General features: G+C 43.3%; 1 protein-coding gene across 12 annotated transcripts in view; it reads right to left on the bottom strand.

Annotated features, from left to right (window-relative positions):
• The window catches only part of LNX1 (ligand of numb-protein X 1), a 178,438-nt gene that overhangs the window by 20,318 nt on the left and 142,453 nt on the right, over positions 1 to 15,667 (bottom strand). For all 12 annotated transcript variants that reach the window (XM_014738637.3, XM_070263824.1, XM_001493566.5 and 9 more), the window contains 2 exons: positions 11,748 to 11,950; positions 8,951 to 9,322 (listed from right to left, as the gene is read on the bottom strand). In XM_014738637.3, coding sequence (XP_014594123.1) covers positions 8,951 to 9,322; positions 11,748 to 11,950 — 575 coding nt within the window. The remainder of the gene's footprint in view (positions 1 to 8,950; positions 9,323 to 11,747; positions 11,951 to 15,667) is intronic.

Here is a 15,667-nt window from a genome sequence, read left to right as displayed (position 1 = left end):
GTTGAACGTGGAAAACGGGCTAATGTGTTTGTCCTGGCTCTAACTCTCAGGAGCAGCTGGATTCAGTGTCGAGAAACAGCCCTTAGCACCAGATAGTCTTTCTTTCCACTGCTGTAAATATGGGATGAATGTGGAGTGAGTGTGAGAAGGGGAGTGAGGGGGAGACACAGCAAGACCGAATGAAGGCGAGAATGGCAGAAACTTGTTTATTTCATACCCACAGAGTATGTGCCAGGAAAATGGATACAGCAGACCTGTTATGTAAACAGCTAATGCTCAAAGGAAGAGCATGCTACATGACAGAGGTAGGATAGCCTTTCTCTTGGATCTCCTGGGATGTTACAACTTGGGTGAAAGGGCTATTTCACAATTATGGCTATCTCGAGTAGTAGACAAGGCTAGAAGTAGATTCTTTTTACTTGACGTTTCTTCTCCTCTCTCCCTTAAACATCCTAAATTTTGATCCAGACAAATTCTGGGCATAGTGGTTACAAGTTGATAGCTTGAGTGTTGTACCATATTCTCCTTTCTCTTCCAAGAACCCAATCATTAAACTCCCTCTTCTTTCTATGGGTTAAGGGGAAGGGATTCTCATGGCCTCTACATTCTCCCCTGGGGAACTTAGCTTGTTGGCAGCCATTCTGTCTCCATGGCTGAATGTATCTGCTCTGGGCCAGGCACTTCACAAGAGTCTTGGGCCACATGGCCTCTGCCCTCATGGAGCTTGTCCTACCTTAGGGATAGTCAGAAGCACACACAAGAAAGAGGTATGGGTGACACACATAAAAGTCTCCAGAGGTGGGAGAAATTACTTCTAGCTGAAGACACAGGAAAAATCTAATATTCAGGGAAAACCACAGGGTTAAAATTAAGCAGCATTTCTCATGGAGAGGCTTGTTATTTTGTTTAATGACTATTTTTCTCTGCTCTTTTGAGATTTGACTTAAAATTGCCAATAATATTTATATGAGGGGACTAAGCAGATGCCACAGAAGAGAGCCCTAGTCTGCCAGCCTTATTTATACTTAGTCCACTTAAAAATAATAAAATCCCATCTCTTATAGTTGGGAGGAGGAGTCTAGAAGCACTACACTGTGACACCCCACAGGGCAAGCATCTTCTTCCATTATGTTCAGCCTAGAAATGGCTTTTCTCCCTACAAAATCCACTATGGCTGATAAGAACTGCTCACATTGTCAGGATGCAGCATAGACCAGAGACTTCAGAGCAGACAGATGGAAATCAAAGATGCCACTGTATAAGGAGCCAGGAGAGGCATTTTGCAGGGCTGTACATTAGAGCAGAGATGGTCTTTCTACTGTCCTAGCACTACATGGGTCTATGCGGTGGCTAAGAGGGCCAGTGATGACTAGGGCAGAGCAAGAGTTGATAGAGTACCTGCACATCAAGGTGTGAACTACCCACCTGGCCAAAGTTTCCACCTATTCATTTGTAAACGAGGATTGGAGTTAAACCAAATGCACTGTAGCATTTGGTGCTTTTAAAATATATATATGCATATGCTTAAATAAAATGTTCAATAAAGTGTATGTGATTCACGTGGGTTCGGTCATTGTGTTTCTTGTATTTGCTTTATAAAATTTCAAGTTAAGAGTCCCACACTCATGTCCCCCCAATTCCCCACAGTATTGTTCTATACAAACACCTAAAACAGGATTCCAAACTGATTGTTGGGTAGCAACTGTATTGCTCAGAGCAGGTAGACCATATACACAGTACCCTTTATGACATAGAATAGGCCCACAAGAGGCCCCTGCTTGACTAGGTGGCCCTCTTGTTACAGAGACAAGTAAGAGCTGCAGTTGAATTTCTAATATAAAGCTGTTTACAGAGCTTGTCTCTACTAAGCGTTCCATCCACTAACATCAGAGGTTTTAATGACCATTTCTTTAAAAAAAAATTCATCCTGCATCTGCGTTTAACTTTGGTTTCTTTTCCAAGGTTCTTGGAATGAGACAGTCTAGCTTTAACTGATTTTCAATAGATACCGGTGGGGATGGTTCTTTCTATGCTGTTTGGGGTTGCCCCATTTTAGCTTCCCTTCCTGCAACTGCTCAAGGATCATTCTCAGTTCATCCATCTTGTGCTTACAAAGCCCTGGGGAATTGTAGAGCACTGCTTCCATAAAGTTAGAAATTCACAGATATGGAAGAGATGTCAGATATCATCTGATCCAACATTTTCTCTGAAGCCTTTGTTTCAATTCCCCTACAAAATCCTAACCATGTTGTCACCCAGCTCATGCTTCAATGCCTCCAATGACAGTGAACTCACTGTGTCCCAAGGCAGCACAAGCCAGTTTTAGAGAGCACTAATTAGAAAGTTTGTCCTTAGGTTGAGCTTAAATTTGCCATTCTCTTGCTCGTCCATTGGTCCTAGTCATGTACTCTGGGGCAACCCAAATCAATTTCCATGTGACAACCCTATTTGAAGATAACTCTAATTGCTCTTCTCCTTTCCAGGTCAAATATTCCTAGTTTCTTTACTATTTAATATGTTTTCAAGTTATCTCAAAAACTTGGTGAACTCTGACTCACTCTAATAAAGTTGAGTTGGGTATGTGTATAAGAATTGGACCTAGATGATGAGTTCTGGTCTGACCAGCAAAGAGGAGGGTCTTTTTGCTGATGGACCAGCTGCACCCAAGACCTCACTGATGGAGTTCCCATTTTGCCATTTCGTATGTGCATAGGAGACTGTCTCCGTGTTCTGCGGAGCCAAGAACTCCACAGATGTCTGTGTTCATCATTACTGATTAATTGAAAGATGGCAGGGAGCTGCCCAAGACCCTGCTATGGAACACATTACAGCAGCACAGCCTAGCTCTGACATCATGTATGACGCACAGACCCTACATGGCAACACAGACAACAGGAGGCATCGGAACAGGGTTTCCAATTGATATGCTAGAAAAACACCAAAGTCGTCAGTCATTCCTGTTGATGTGGAAACACAATGAGGTACAGAAACAGTCTTTGCCATAACCATCCTTCCAGTATGCAAGAGAAGTTCTGAGAAACAAAAATACCTCTCATTGAGCAAAAAGTTGGGGACTCCAGAAGTACAACTCCAGAATGAGCTAATGCACTGATTTTGTACGTTGCCCTGTAAGTTGATATTTCCTATAAAAAGAGCTTAGTGAAAGCAGACATGGTGTGTGTCGATTTGTTCCCCACTGAAACTTTAGCACCTACCCTAGTGCCTGGCACATTTTAAAAAGAATTCATGAGTATCTTCCGCTGGATAGGCAGCTACTTTAGTGAGTTAAGAGCGACCAGAGTCTGGACAAGGAAGAAGGAAATTAAAGAGGCCTTGAGGAAACATGGTGAATAGGATCTTAAGATTTGACCAAGGTAGAAAAAGAGATTTGAGACAGCAATTTGATCCATTTTCCCCACTAAACTATAGCTCTGTGTTCATCCTGATGTTCCCAGAAGCACATCTTTTAAGTGCTAAGAAATTAACAATGATAGTCTGACTTGTACAGGGTCATTCAGATGTCAGTGACAAGGTCAAGATAAGAATTTAGTTCCCAGTTCTTGAATCCGTTGATTGCTGAGTCAGCAGAATGACCCAAGTGCATTGCTTCAAATACCATTGTTTCTTTTATAGTAACTCGATGTTACTCTGATTAATTCTGTTCCACGGTAAGAACAAAAACAAAACAAAACATGCATGCGGGGGATGTGAGTTGGAGGAAGAGCAGTGAAATTTCAAGATCCTGAACATTTGCAGTGTGCAGCTGTGTAGGAGACTCACACATGAAATTCTGAGTTGAAAGCTCTCCAGTTTATCAAGTCAAGCTTTACCATGAATGCATGAAATTTGGAGGCCTATATAAAAGTCATTTGGACTTTAAGAATTTAGCTCAGGAAGAATGTTTTAAAATCTATGTATCGTTTTGTTTAGTCTTAAGTGCATTAAATTTACCATAATACCATGTTAAAAAAAGTTGTTCAAATGGGCATTTTATTCTCTATTAGCTGTGATAATCTATAAAAAAACACATGGATGTATCATGTCTTATTTCATTAGGAATTCCTACTGCTCCCAGGGACAAAAGTTCTGCCTTTTTTCCAGCTATGCAGAACTCATGAGCTGGAATCATATATTTAGGACAAACGTAGGTAATGTGAGCAGTCCGTTATTTGCTTTCTGGCTCTATCTAAAGGTCTATCACATTCTTTTTAAAAGTTTGAAGAGCCTGGTTGTCAGTTGTTCTTTGATGAAATAACTTCCCATTTAAATATTAATGCATGTGAGAAAAAAAATCACACGTCTGTTTTAATGAAAATCCATCTTATCACAACCTCTATAAATAGCTCTGAATTTATTCAACTTCTGCATGAAGTCTAGGAAGTTGCCTAGGAAAAAAAGGCACAAGAGGGATCCTCAAATTTGAAATCCATTGCCACTTTCTTTGTTTATTAACTGGTTATATTTGAACTCCTAAATAAATATGAATTCATTTATCCAGAATTGCAGATAGATGAGAGCGTCTCAAAATAGATGTAACTCCCAGCATAAATCATTCTCAGATTGAATATTGGGTAGATATATGCTGAACCTCCAAGAGACGCTGAGATGTCTTTTTTCCCCCTACAGTCTTAAATCTTTGGTCCATATTTCTTTGTTCCATTATTTCATGGGTGACACCAGACAGTTCCACACAGCTGTCTCTTTCATACAGTTATTCTACTCATGGTGCTCAAAAGACTTAAATTGACAATGGAGAAAAATAAAGTTGTATTAAGTTGCTAAATAAGTGAACTGCCCCGTATTTGAAGTTTCTGTCTCCTCAGGGTTTCTCCTCTTAGAGCAGCCCGACTCTTAATCTAACTCTGGGGCCTGGCAAGCAGGGCTGCTGCTGAGTAAGCTGAGGTTAGGGCTCCACATATGTAAAGTTGGTCAAATTTAAAACAGTTGTGGTTTCTCTGTAATAACTTTTCCCTGAAATAATGTAGAAAAAGGCAGAATGTGTGGTACTGTGGGAGAAAACATGACCAAAAGGACATGTTGTCTGGGAATTTCTTTGTAAGGCAAATATGATTCACGGAGTAGACGCACAAGGCCAATGCAGCCAAGGATTGGTTGGAAATTTGAGTCTCAACCTTTGAAGGGCGTTTAGTTTAATCCCCCCAGCCTGGTGTGTGTTACAGTATCACATAAATAAAATCCACTTTTGAGATTGCTTAACCAAGTTTTCCCAGCATTCTATTTTTCCCATTTCTTTTCCAACTAGCTTTGCCCAAGGTTTTTTTTCCCCCTCCTTCCCCTGCTCATAAAGCACATTTGGTTTGTTTAGTAAGCAGAAGAATCTTTTAGGAAATCCCACTGTTAGGCAAGATTTTATTTCATAAATTAACTTTCTCAGGAAAAAAACTTTTTTCCTCTTCTGTTATTAATCTACAAAAGCAGAATGCCATATGCAATCAAAATTTTTCCAAATGACATGAGTAAGGGAGTTTCTCTTTTGCCTGATGCAAAGTAGAGCTGGCAGATTCTCTCTAGAATGTGAGTTACGCTGATTGACCTGCAGAGGGAGTTAACAAGTGTAACACAGAAAAACATTGATGATCACCTAAAAGTCTGGTTTTTAAAGAGGAAAAAAAATCATGTTTAGAGTGCAATTTCTTCATGAAGAAAAAACCAAGACTCGTACTTTTCCATGGGTTAATGTTTTAGTAAACATTGTCTATTTTCTGTTCTCACCCATTGGCACATACAGGCTAGAACCACCTAATTAATGCTGACTTGATTGTATTTGAGATCAGAAATAAGAATATATTCCAAGCTCTACAAGGCCAGGAACCGTGTCAGTCTTGGTCACCATTGTACCACACATCTCTTGGTACATAGAATGTGCTCAACCAATAATAACTGAACAAATTTGAGGGGATAAAAAGTAGAGACTCTATCTTGGGGACAAATAACATAAAGTAAATTTGCTGCTTGTTCGTTAGTAAGTGATTTGACAAAAAAATCCCTATGCGATGGAACTAATGTGTAAATTATATTTTATGTGTATTTACATTTTTATGTATATTTTATATGTATGTGTATTTTTATGTATATTTTATAATTTGACTCAATGTATTCATTCAAAAAATATTTATTGAGTGCCTGTTACTGCCAGGCATTTCTCTAAGTACTTGGGATACAATGCTCTACTGTACTAGACTAGACTAGATTGGCAGGTAATAGTAAAATAATGAGTTGGTAGAAAAAGAGGATATAGAGTTAGGGGTGAGATGGGCTATTGTAAGTGGGACTGTCAGTGAAGGCCTCTGAGGAGACGACATTTGAGGAGAGACCTGAATGAAGTGTGGGAGTGAGTTATGCAGATATTTGGAAGATCCTTCCAGTCAGAGGGGCAGCAAGAGGTATAGCAAGAACATTAGCCCTGAGGCGAAAAAATCCTTGAAATGTTTGAGGAGTAGGAAGAAGACGGTGTGACTGAGCCTGGTTAAGCAAGGGAGAGCATCCAAAAAATTCTCCCTTTTGCTTAAGAAATGAAGTTGGAGAGAGAATTAAAGGGCAGATTATGTCTGGCTCTGCAGGCCATTGATAGCATTTGGAATTTTTAATCTAAGTGTCTCGGGAAGCGTCAGAGGCCTGAGAGCAAGAGCGTGACATGCTGGGATTAACTTTGTAAAGTGGTCATTCCAACTGCCATGTGGAGAGCAGAGGCAGAAGATTGAGTGTGGAAGCAAGGAGACCAGTTATGAGGTTCGTGCTGTGGCCCAGACCAAAGTTGATAGTGGCCTGGCTGACGGAAACCATGGAGGTGGTGAGACATGGATTGTGGGGAGAAAGGTGTTGAAGAGAATGAAGATTCTTTTTGGCCCAAGTAACTGAGTAAATGGTGGTGCCATTTCTAGAGACTGGAGAAGAGCAGGTTTGCTAAGAGGTAGAGTGGAGAGAAGTCAAGGGCCCAGTTTTGAATATTAAGTTTGAGATGCCTTTTAGACATTCACGTGGAGAAACCAAGTGGGCAGTCGGATATAGAAGTGTGGTGTTCAAAGGAGAAGTTGGGGCTGGATATATGAATTTAGGAATAAATGGCATGAATGCCAGAAGAGAAGTGCCTCTTGTAACTCTGCTTTTGTTCTCCACCTGCATGACCTCATGCTCTATTGGAAAGATCCATCAGGCTGAGAATCACTTTGGAATTGGGACATCACCAAGAACCACAGTTCAGAGGCTGAGGCACCATATGTGCTTCCTATCCTGGTGGATAGAGGGAGCAGGGTAAGTTCCTTTGCATCCTCTGCCTCAGGCTGTCCATGTCTAAAATGACAATATCATCATCTGCCATTTGGTCCTCCTCAAAGAAGAGGGATAAGACACACATGATAGTGAAAAGAGTTGCCAATACCTGGAAGAACTCCATGACTGCAACCCAAGGGTAGGAAGATTTCTTTGTACTAGATAATCAAGTCCTTGAGAGAAGGCTCTGTTTTCTGTCATCCTCCATGGAAACTGGCGCAAGATTCAGACAACTACTGACACTGACTCACTGTCTATTCTTGAAGTCACTTCAGTTGCTAAGTGGAAACTGATGTGACGTGCCGGATAATTACAAATGCTTCTTAAGACAAGGCCTCTAATCTTGCCCCTCTCCTGTCAACTCTCCATTGCCCTAGAAAGAGCTTTCTAGAAAATAATGTCACTTCTTTTCTTAAACTCTTCCAATGACACCCCATGGCCTAGGGGATAAAGTCTGAGCTTCTTAGCGTGGCTCATAAAACTCCACATGATCTGGCCCTTGCCTACCACTCTGGCCTTATCTGTTGCTGCCTTTTAAATGTACGCCATGCCCCAGGTATTAACTATTTCCCCAACCAGCTTTTAGGGAAATGTTCTTTTGTGCTGTATCTCCTTAGAGTGACCCTCTCTGACTTGTCCACTTAGAAAACTTATGCTTATCCCTCAAAGTCCCAGTTCAAGATCTTCCTCCTCTGTGAATAACTCCTAAGCCCAACCAAGCAAATCTGTCTCCTTCATCCGCACCAGCACAGTACTTAATGCCTTCATTACAGCATGTTTAGAAAAAGTCCATCTCCCCTATGAGATTGTGGGCTCCTTTGGGAGCCTAAGAGTCATCATCTCACTGTTCTCTGTACCTAACCAGGGCCAGGCAAGGAGCAGAAATTTAATAAATATTGACTAAATGAAGTGAATGAGTTAGAATACAGGAACCCAGAACAAAACCTGTCCCTCTAAGAATAAAGCTGGCAGCCCAGTGAACATTCGAAAAACTTATGGTGACCCAGCCAAAGTCAACAAGATGCATGCTGGGGCTTGATGATATCACATGGGTCAGGAAAGTGAATTAGTCTGAAACAAAGTCAGGTTCTTGGGAACTCTATTTGCCTGAGTGATCAATAATTTACATGCCTCTCTTATTGGAGGGCTTCTTCTCAGGTTCATGCTTGAGTTCCCAGTGGCTTTCCAAGGGGCCTGGACACAGCCATGGAGATGGGACTTAGCCTTAGCCAATCCTACAGTGGTGTCCGGCCACAGGATCCCTAGAGGGCATGTGGCACAGCTTCTTACGGGAGTTAATACAACTGGATGTCTTGGATGTGTCCAGAATGTATCTGAATGATCCCTGGGTCTGTGACTGTACTGGGTACAGGGATGACACAACCCTGCTGACCTTGAGTGATCTCAGTTGCAACACACGGCCCAATATGTTTACCTACAGTCACACTGGATAGCTGGCAACACCCAAAGAATGTCCATGACCCTGAGACACATCATTTGCTTGAGTAATGTTCTTACCTGGCTCTTCCACCTTGACTCCTTGAAAGGGAGGCAGTGTATGTCACATGTGGTAGTAGCAGGGTGGGTGGGTCAGGGTGATGAGCATTCCTGCTCATGCTGGGAGTTTCTGACCAGGACCTTGGAATGACCTGTGACCCACCTGAATCAGATGAGCTGCACTTTCTGGGCTGCCGTATCGAAGGTCATGTCCATTGATGGCTAACACACGATCGTTCTCCTCCAGCTGACCATGTCGGTCCGCCATACCACCATCCAACACGTTGAAAATGAACACCCCAGGTTCATCCACCTTGCGCACTAGTTTTATTCCAAGCTGTTCCTCAGGGCTGCTCTTGTTGAGAATCACATGGAAACTGTCATCCCGAGGTCCATAGGTGTCCAGTGCCTGTCCATTGTTCCTGCTTCGGAACTTCTGCTCCCGCAGCACTGTCAGCCGCAGCACTTGGCAGGGCTGCCGCAGAAGGCGCAGGGCGTAGCTGTGAGGTACATTGCTGATGTCCATCCCGTTGACCTGGGGGAGGGGACCTCGACATTAACTCCACCTGCCACAACCCTTCCTAAAAGGCCCGGCCCACAGAATCACCAAGACCTTTCCTCAAAGGCCTCTCTGCTCTGTCACCTTATCCTCTGTCCAAGTATCCAAATATCCCCAATCTCCCGACATTGCTTCCATCCCTGCTTTCTCTGAGTGTCCCCTGTACCACTTTCTCAGGTCTCTCTCTCAGACACCATCGTTCTTCAACCTTGTTGTCACACAGGCTCCCAAATGTATTCACACAATCCTAACCCTAATTTCTGTAGCTTGCCAAACTTATTCTGCAGCTGTGGGGGGGGGGGGGGGGGGGGGGGAGGGGTTGAAAAAGGAAGAAAAAGTAGGAAAAGGCAAAAGAAGAAAAGAAGTTTTCCATTGGGCTGGAACGATTACATTAAATTGCTGTTCAATTTCAACTGAGTTGACGTTTTCTTTCTAAAAGTCTCCAAATGAATTTTTCTCCCTGGGTCACCCATGCTGGGACTTTCAGGCCCCAGTACCATGTAGTGGGAGAGAGAGAGAGAAAGAGAGAGAGGGAGGAGGTATGTGTGTGTGAGAGTGTGTGCATGAATGTGCTTGTGTGTTGGCAAGTGTGCGAATATGTGAAAGTGTGTATATGTGTGTGAATGAGGGAGAGAGCGTCAGGTCTCAAAGCGGTCATGTTCTCAACAAAAAAAAAATCTCTGCACGGTTTCAATAAACTGATGTGAATGGAAGTTTCCAGGCTCTTTTACTGAAAGGCTGGATTACTTTACGATGCTACTTAAATGTCCTCGAGCTCGGCCCTCTCCTTTGTGCCTCATGAATAATCTGCAGGGCTGATGCTGCGTGGGGCTTTCTTGTTTTAATCAGTCCAGCTCAGCAGGCTCAGCCCGGAGGCTATAGCCTCTAGTGGTCGTGCCTGCTCCGGAAGAAAACAATTTCACAGCAGCACTGCCCTCTGTGCTTAAGGAGAGAGGCCCCATGGAAGAGAAATAACTTTCTTGAATTTCTACGGCTTAGTCAGATTTCTTGTACTCACAGCCAATTGTCAGAGGCGCCTCAGAGTGAGATTTTAAAGGGGCTTCCTGCAGCACACGATCCCTGGTCCTCTGCTGCATCTCCGGGGAGGCACGGCGGTGCCCTCGTGCACAGACAAGGCTCACCACCTTGGTCCAAGCACAGCTGAGCTTAAAGATCTCGCTCTGCTCTGTCCCCTGCTCCTCTGTCTGGTTTCCCCCATCACACCCAGGCCAAGAGAAGGTCAGGGTCGCCTGCTAAGCAGTCCTGGCAGCGCTTTTGCCTGCAAGTGCCAGTTGAAAGCCGTAAAAATCAAAATGTTTTATTATGCAACCCTCCCAGGCAGCATAGTTTCCATTAGAACGGGGAGGAAGTCATGCAGAGTCGCTGATTGCACCACTGACTGTCCCTTAAGGTTGACAGGCTCTGCCTTGTACTCCACCTGTGGGAGTTTCAGTGCTTCTACGATAACTCCTCTAAATTCTTTCTCCTCTTATTCCAAAGAATAAGGATTTCTTTGCCAAAGAAACAGCTCATGATGTATCAGGAGCTGGCCCCTCAGCAACCTAGAAGGGATGGGATGAAACTGTCATCTGAATATCAGACAGGAAATATATGACCAGGGAGGGATTTCTTGTCACTTTTGGCACATGTTTGACTTCTGTCTGATAAACAATTCTTCCTTTATCCTTTCTCTTTTGAAAAGTTCTCCTTAATGTCCTTCCCCTCAACAAAGCCTCAGAGGACAGTAATGCCCAAGGCATCCTGTTCTACCACCTGTCTCCCCCAGAATGTCTGCGGGTTGGCAAGAATAGCTTAGAGATGAGTTTTTTTTTCCTGAAGGGCCATTAAGCTACAGGAAATTCACTTTAGAGGGGTATGCGAATGTGAGTGATCAGATAAAATACAAAATCTTCCATTAATCTGCTCTAAAAACAACTTAAGAAGGTATATGCTCCAGTTTTATATTATTTTAGGTTCTTGTTAAAGAAGGAGGAAGGGGTAGAAAGAACGAGAGAGAGGAGGAGGAAGAGAAAGGAGAAGATAGAGGTAGAGAAAGGGGAGAGAAGAGGCCTGGAGAAGCTAGAGGGGAAAAGGAAGAAGAAGGAGGGAAAGACGGAAACCAAATGACACAGAGACAGAGAGAAAGATTTATAGACAATGAGAAAGGAGGAGAGAGTGCAAGAACAGGAAAGAGGGATGGACAAAGACCTCTCAATGAAATTACAATCTCATATGACAAGTCATATCAAAGTCATAACTATGGAAAGTGAGTGATCCACATTTATTTTAGTATTTCAGCCATCCATCTATCCGTGCATCCATCTATCCATCCATCCAATTATTTGCTCTGAAGTGACTTTTATTAAGCTCCTTTTCATGGCCCCACAGCCACAGTCTCTACCTTTAGTATGATGTCTCCTGGCAGTAGTCGGCCGTCTCTGGCAACTGCCCCATCACGATAAATATGTTGAATAATGATATGGACCAGTGGGGTTTCTCTGCCTCCCACAAGCCTAATGGAGAGGTTTTCATTGGGATCCACTCGATTGATCTTGATGCTGGTAATTTCACCATCTGGAATCAGGTGATACAACCTTGGAAAGACTAAAATGGACAAAGACAGCATTTATTTAAGACACCAACCCAACGGACATTTCCAACCACTCTTCTTCTTGCCAAACTTTGGTTTCAGCCAAACTAAACTATTCACTGTTCCTCGTACATGTTTTCCATTTTCCTGCCTCTGTGCCAGCATAAGTTTCTTTGCCTGGAATGTTTTTCATTCTATGCCTAAACCAAATTTTTCCTTCAAGGCGTGCATGAAATGATCCCTTCCAATTAAACTCTACCCTGATCCCTCTTTCCCTGCCTTCTCTAAGCATCCTATTTCCCATGAAGCTTTCTATTTCTCATGACACTCAACCTTCTATTGCTATTATTCATGCCCATTTCTTATACCCCTCCATTAGACTCTAAGATCCTTGAGGACATAATTTCTGGCTGTTCCATAGTTCTGTGCACAAATCTCTGCACACAGGAGACTTCAGCTGATGTTTATTAAGTGAGTAGGTATGAATGAATGCATGACCAGTCTTTACAGGATGGATTACAGTTATCACTTAGTTATCAAGACAAAACAGGACAAACATGCTCTTCTACCCTCTCATATCATTTTAAAGATTTCTTTCTGGAAGCCCCTGCTTCTCAGGCTTAGGGAATCACCAGCCCTCTCTACAGACACTGTTGTCAATAAAGGGAAGTCAAACGGCCTGATTCACGGCCAGGTTTGTTCCTGATCTGCCTGAATCGCTGAATTCAGAGCTAAAAGGAAACCCAGATCATCTAGGCTGGCATTTTCAAACTTTCTTTTAACTGAGGACTCTTCTTTCCCCATAAAATCCTTCCCAGCTCTGCCTACCCCTACCTCACTGTGCCCACGCGTGGAAGACCTGCTCTAGTGGTTGTGCAGCTTGATAGCAACAGTCAAACCTTTATTTTACAATGAGGATATTTGAGCTCAGAGAGGGGAAGTGACGTGACTGGCGGGACGTCGCAAAGTTAGGTGGCCTTCAGAGCCAGGTCAGAACCCGGGGCTCCTGCTGACCTGCCCTCCTGTCACCTCCCACAAGTTTCTCTGGAGCCAAGGGTTCCCAGCCAGGCAACAGTCCCACAGGACACTTGCCCTATAGACTTGTAAGCCAGCAGCACCGACTGGTCCTGTTCTCCACCTCAGTTTGAACAGAAGTGTGCCGAGGGGATGCCATTAAATGCTGGCTGAGCTACACGTCGTCTGGTGGAAGCAGTGGTTCCTCCCGAGTTGGTAAGGCTTGAGTTTAGATGTCGAGGGCAGAGATGCTTCCATCTCCTGGAGCTGCTGACAGCTGACTTTGCCCTAAGATTCTCCCTTAATTACGTCATCTGGAAAGATCAAAACTGCAGGCCTGGTTCTGCATAGTGCACTCTTTGTGACTGTTTTCAAAACCCATGACCTTAGTCCATTTTCCCTAATGAACTATGAGTTCATTAATGAGTACTCAACTCTCTAGAAACAAAACAGAATTAAAATTATTTCTAAGTACTGTAGAACATGATAAAGTAATTCAGTGGCCAGAGAAAGCCTGAGACACAGTAAATGTGGGTCCTTAACCTCCACTGAGATTTAAAGTAAGTGATTGGCTTTGCTGTAAGGCTGTGGGCAGGCACCGTAATCTGTCAGTTCCTGGTGCTAACAGTACTTGGGTCATTGAGTTCAATTAATGTTTAAATCGCTTTGATTACATTAAGTAGGCTGTACCACAAGCTTTTGTTGGAACAGGTCCGGCGAAAGGGGAATGGAAATTTAAAAAAAATCATTTTGAGCAAAGAAAGATTTGGAAATAATCATCAAGTCATTGATTTTCTCTTTCTCCTCCCCCTCTTTCTACCTTCCCTCCCAATAGATTCACAAAAACCATACTCCCAAACCTGAACCACTCAAGGATGTTTGATTTGATGGTCCAAAAGGACACACCCAGTCACACTTATAAGCGATGTTAATTAGAGCCACACACACGAGACGCTAGAGACCTTAAAGAGTTAAATTTTAAACTATGAAACTTGCATTGGTCTGGAAAGACACAGAGTTGTTCAATATTGTGTCCTCACCTAAGGACTAAGGGATATAACATTATTTACCAAGTGTTTGTTATATGCTAGGCATTGGGCTAAGCAATTTGCATGCATTTTTCTTTTTGTTTAATCCTCACAACAACCCTATGAAGTAGATTATCATTATCCATGTTTTTCTGATGATGAAATGACAAAGGTTAGAGAAGTTAAGTAACCCAGCCGGGTCACACAGCTGATAAGTAGTGGAGACAGTCTCTTTACCTATATAAAAAGCATGGGTAAACCATGCCCTGAGCGTTCACCAGACTAACCACATGTGTCTGAAGCAATGAGACTCGAAGGCCATTTTTGAAAGCTTTGTTGCCTCACAAATCCTATAAAGACATCACTACCAGCCTCACTGAGTCTTAATACTTCACCCCATTCTGGGTAACAGCTTTCTGGAATGTCTGAGGAAATCCAATCTCTCCCATTCTAAGCCCCCAGCACATGGAGCAAGGCCGCCATCTTCATCTTGCTGAAACACAGCTCTGATTCTGCAGCAACTCTACAGAAGCCTCTCAGGTGTGCTCACTGTGCCAAACCAAGACTCCTCAATGACCTCCAGGACCCTTCTCATCGGGCCATAACTGCATCTCCCACTACTTTCCAACACACGGTCAAGATCCAATGCCCCGACGTCCAGGTCATAAACCACTCCTTAAACACGATTCCCCTGCCTTCGGGGCAGCAACGCTCCTCGCCCTACGGCCGCCTTGTCACTGACTTAGATCTCACTCTTCATGGTATTTTCCTTTCTTTCAGTCTTGAATGAACCCCTTGAATAAAGTGAATTTTATAATCTTTATATAAAATTACAGAGCTTGGGCCAGTCCCTTGCACATAGAAATCTCTTATTAAAAACGTTCCTGCAATGAACATGCAGATAAATCTTATTCAGGCAGGAGAAAACTTCATATGGAGTAGAATTAAGGACCCTTTAATAACAGGGGGAGAGCGGCAGGAAGGGAGTTATAACCCTTTTATTCATTGCACAAACACTCAGCCAACACTACTATGTGCCAGATATTGTGCTTGGCCTTGAGAATACAAAGGCTCAGAAAAATAACCCCTGCCCTTATAGGTACAGGGGCAATGAAGGGTGACATTGCTATAATAGAGTTATAGGTGCTTTGAGCACACAAAGGAAAGGGGACTGAGCGAGTCAGGGAGGGCTTCCAGGAGGAGGCAAAGCTTATGCTGAGCCTGGAAGGAGGAATTAGAATGCAGCTGAAGGGGTGAGGGAGTGAAGGTCAGACAATAGCATGGAAGTGAGAGAAAGAGACACAGTATTTACAGGACCGTGACAAGGTCAGAGTAGAAGCGCATGTAGTGTGTGTGTGTGCAGGGTAAAAGGTGATAAGCAAGCAAGAAAGGCTCTTCTATGACTGCTCACAAGTTCTCCGAGGGCATGATGAAGACAGTGGTGTGGGATTTACCTCCCAACCCCCAGGAGTGGAGGGCACTTAGCCCAGTGGTTAAGGGAGTGGGCTCTGGGGCTAGAGGACCGGAGTTAAAATCCTAGTTCTGCCGTTTTCTAGCTGGGTGACTTTGGGCTAGTTTCCCGACCTCTCTGGGTCTCAGTTTCTTCATCTGCAAAATGAGAACCACAATTACTATCCCTTAGCATTATGACATCTAAATGGCTTAGAACACTACCTGGCACACAGGAAA

This window comes from Equus caballus, chromosome 3 (assembly GCF_041296265.1).
Source record: "Equus caballus isolate H_3958 breed thoroughbred chromosome 3, TB-T2T, whole genome shotgun sequence".
Taxonomy (NCBI): Eukaryota; Metazoa; Chordata; class Mammalia; order Perissodactyla; family Equidae; genus Equus; species Equus caballus.
Note: the sequence above shows the minus strand (reverse complement) of the source record. Positions and strands in the feature narration are given on the sequence as shown.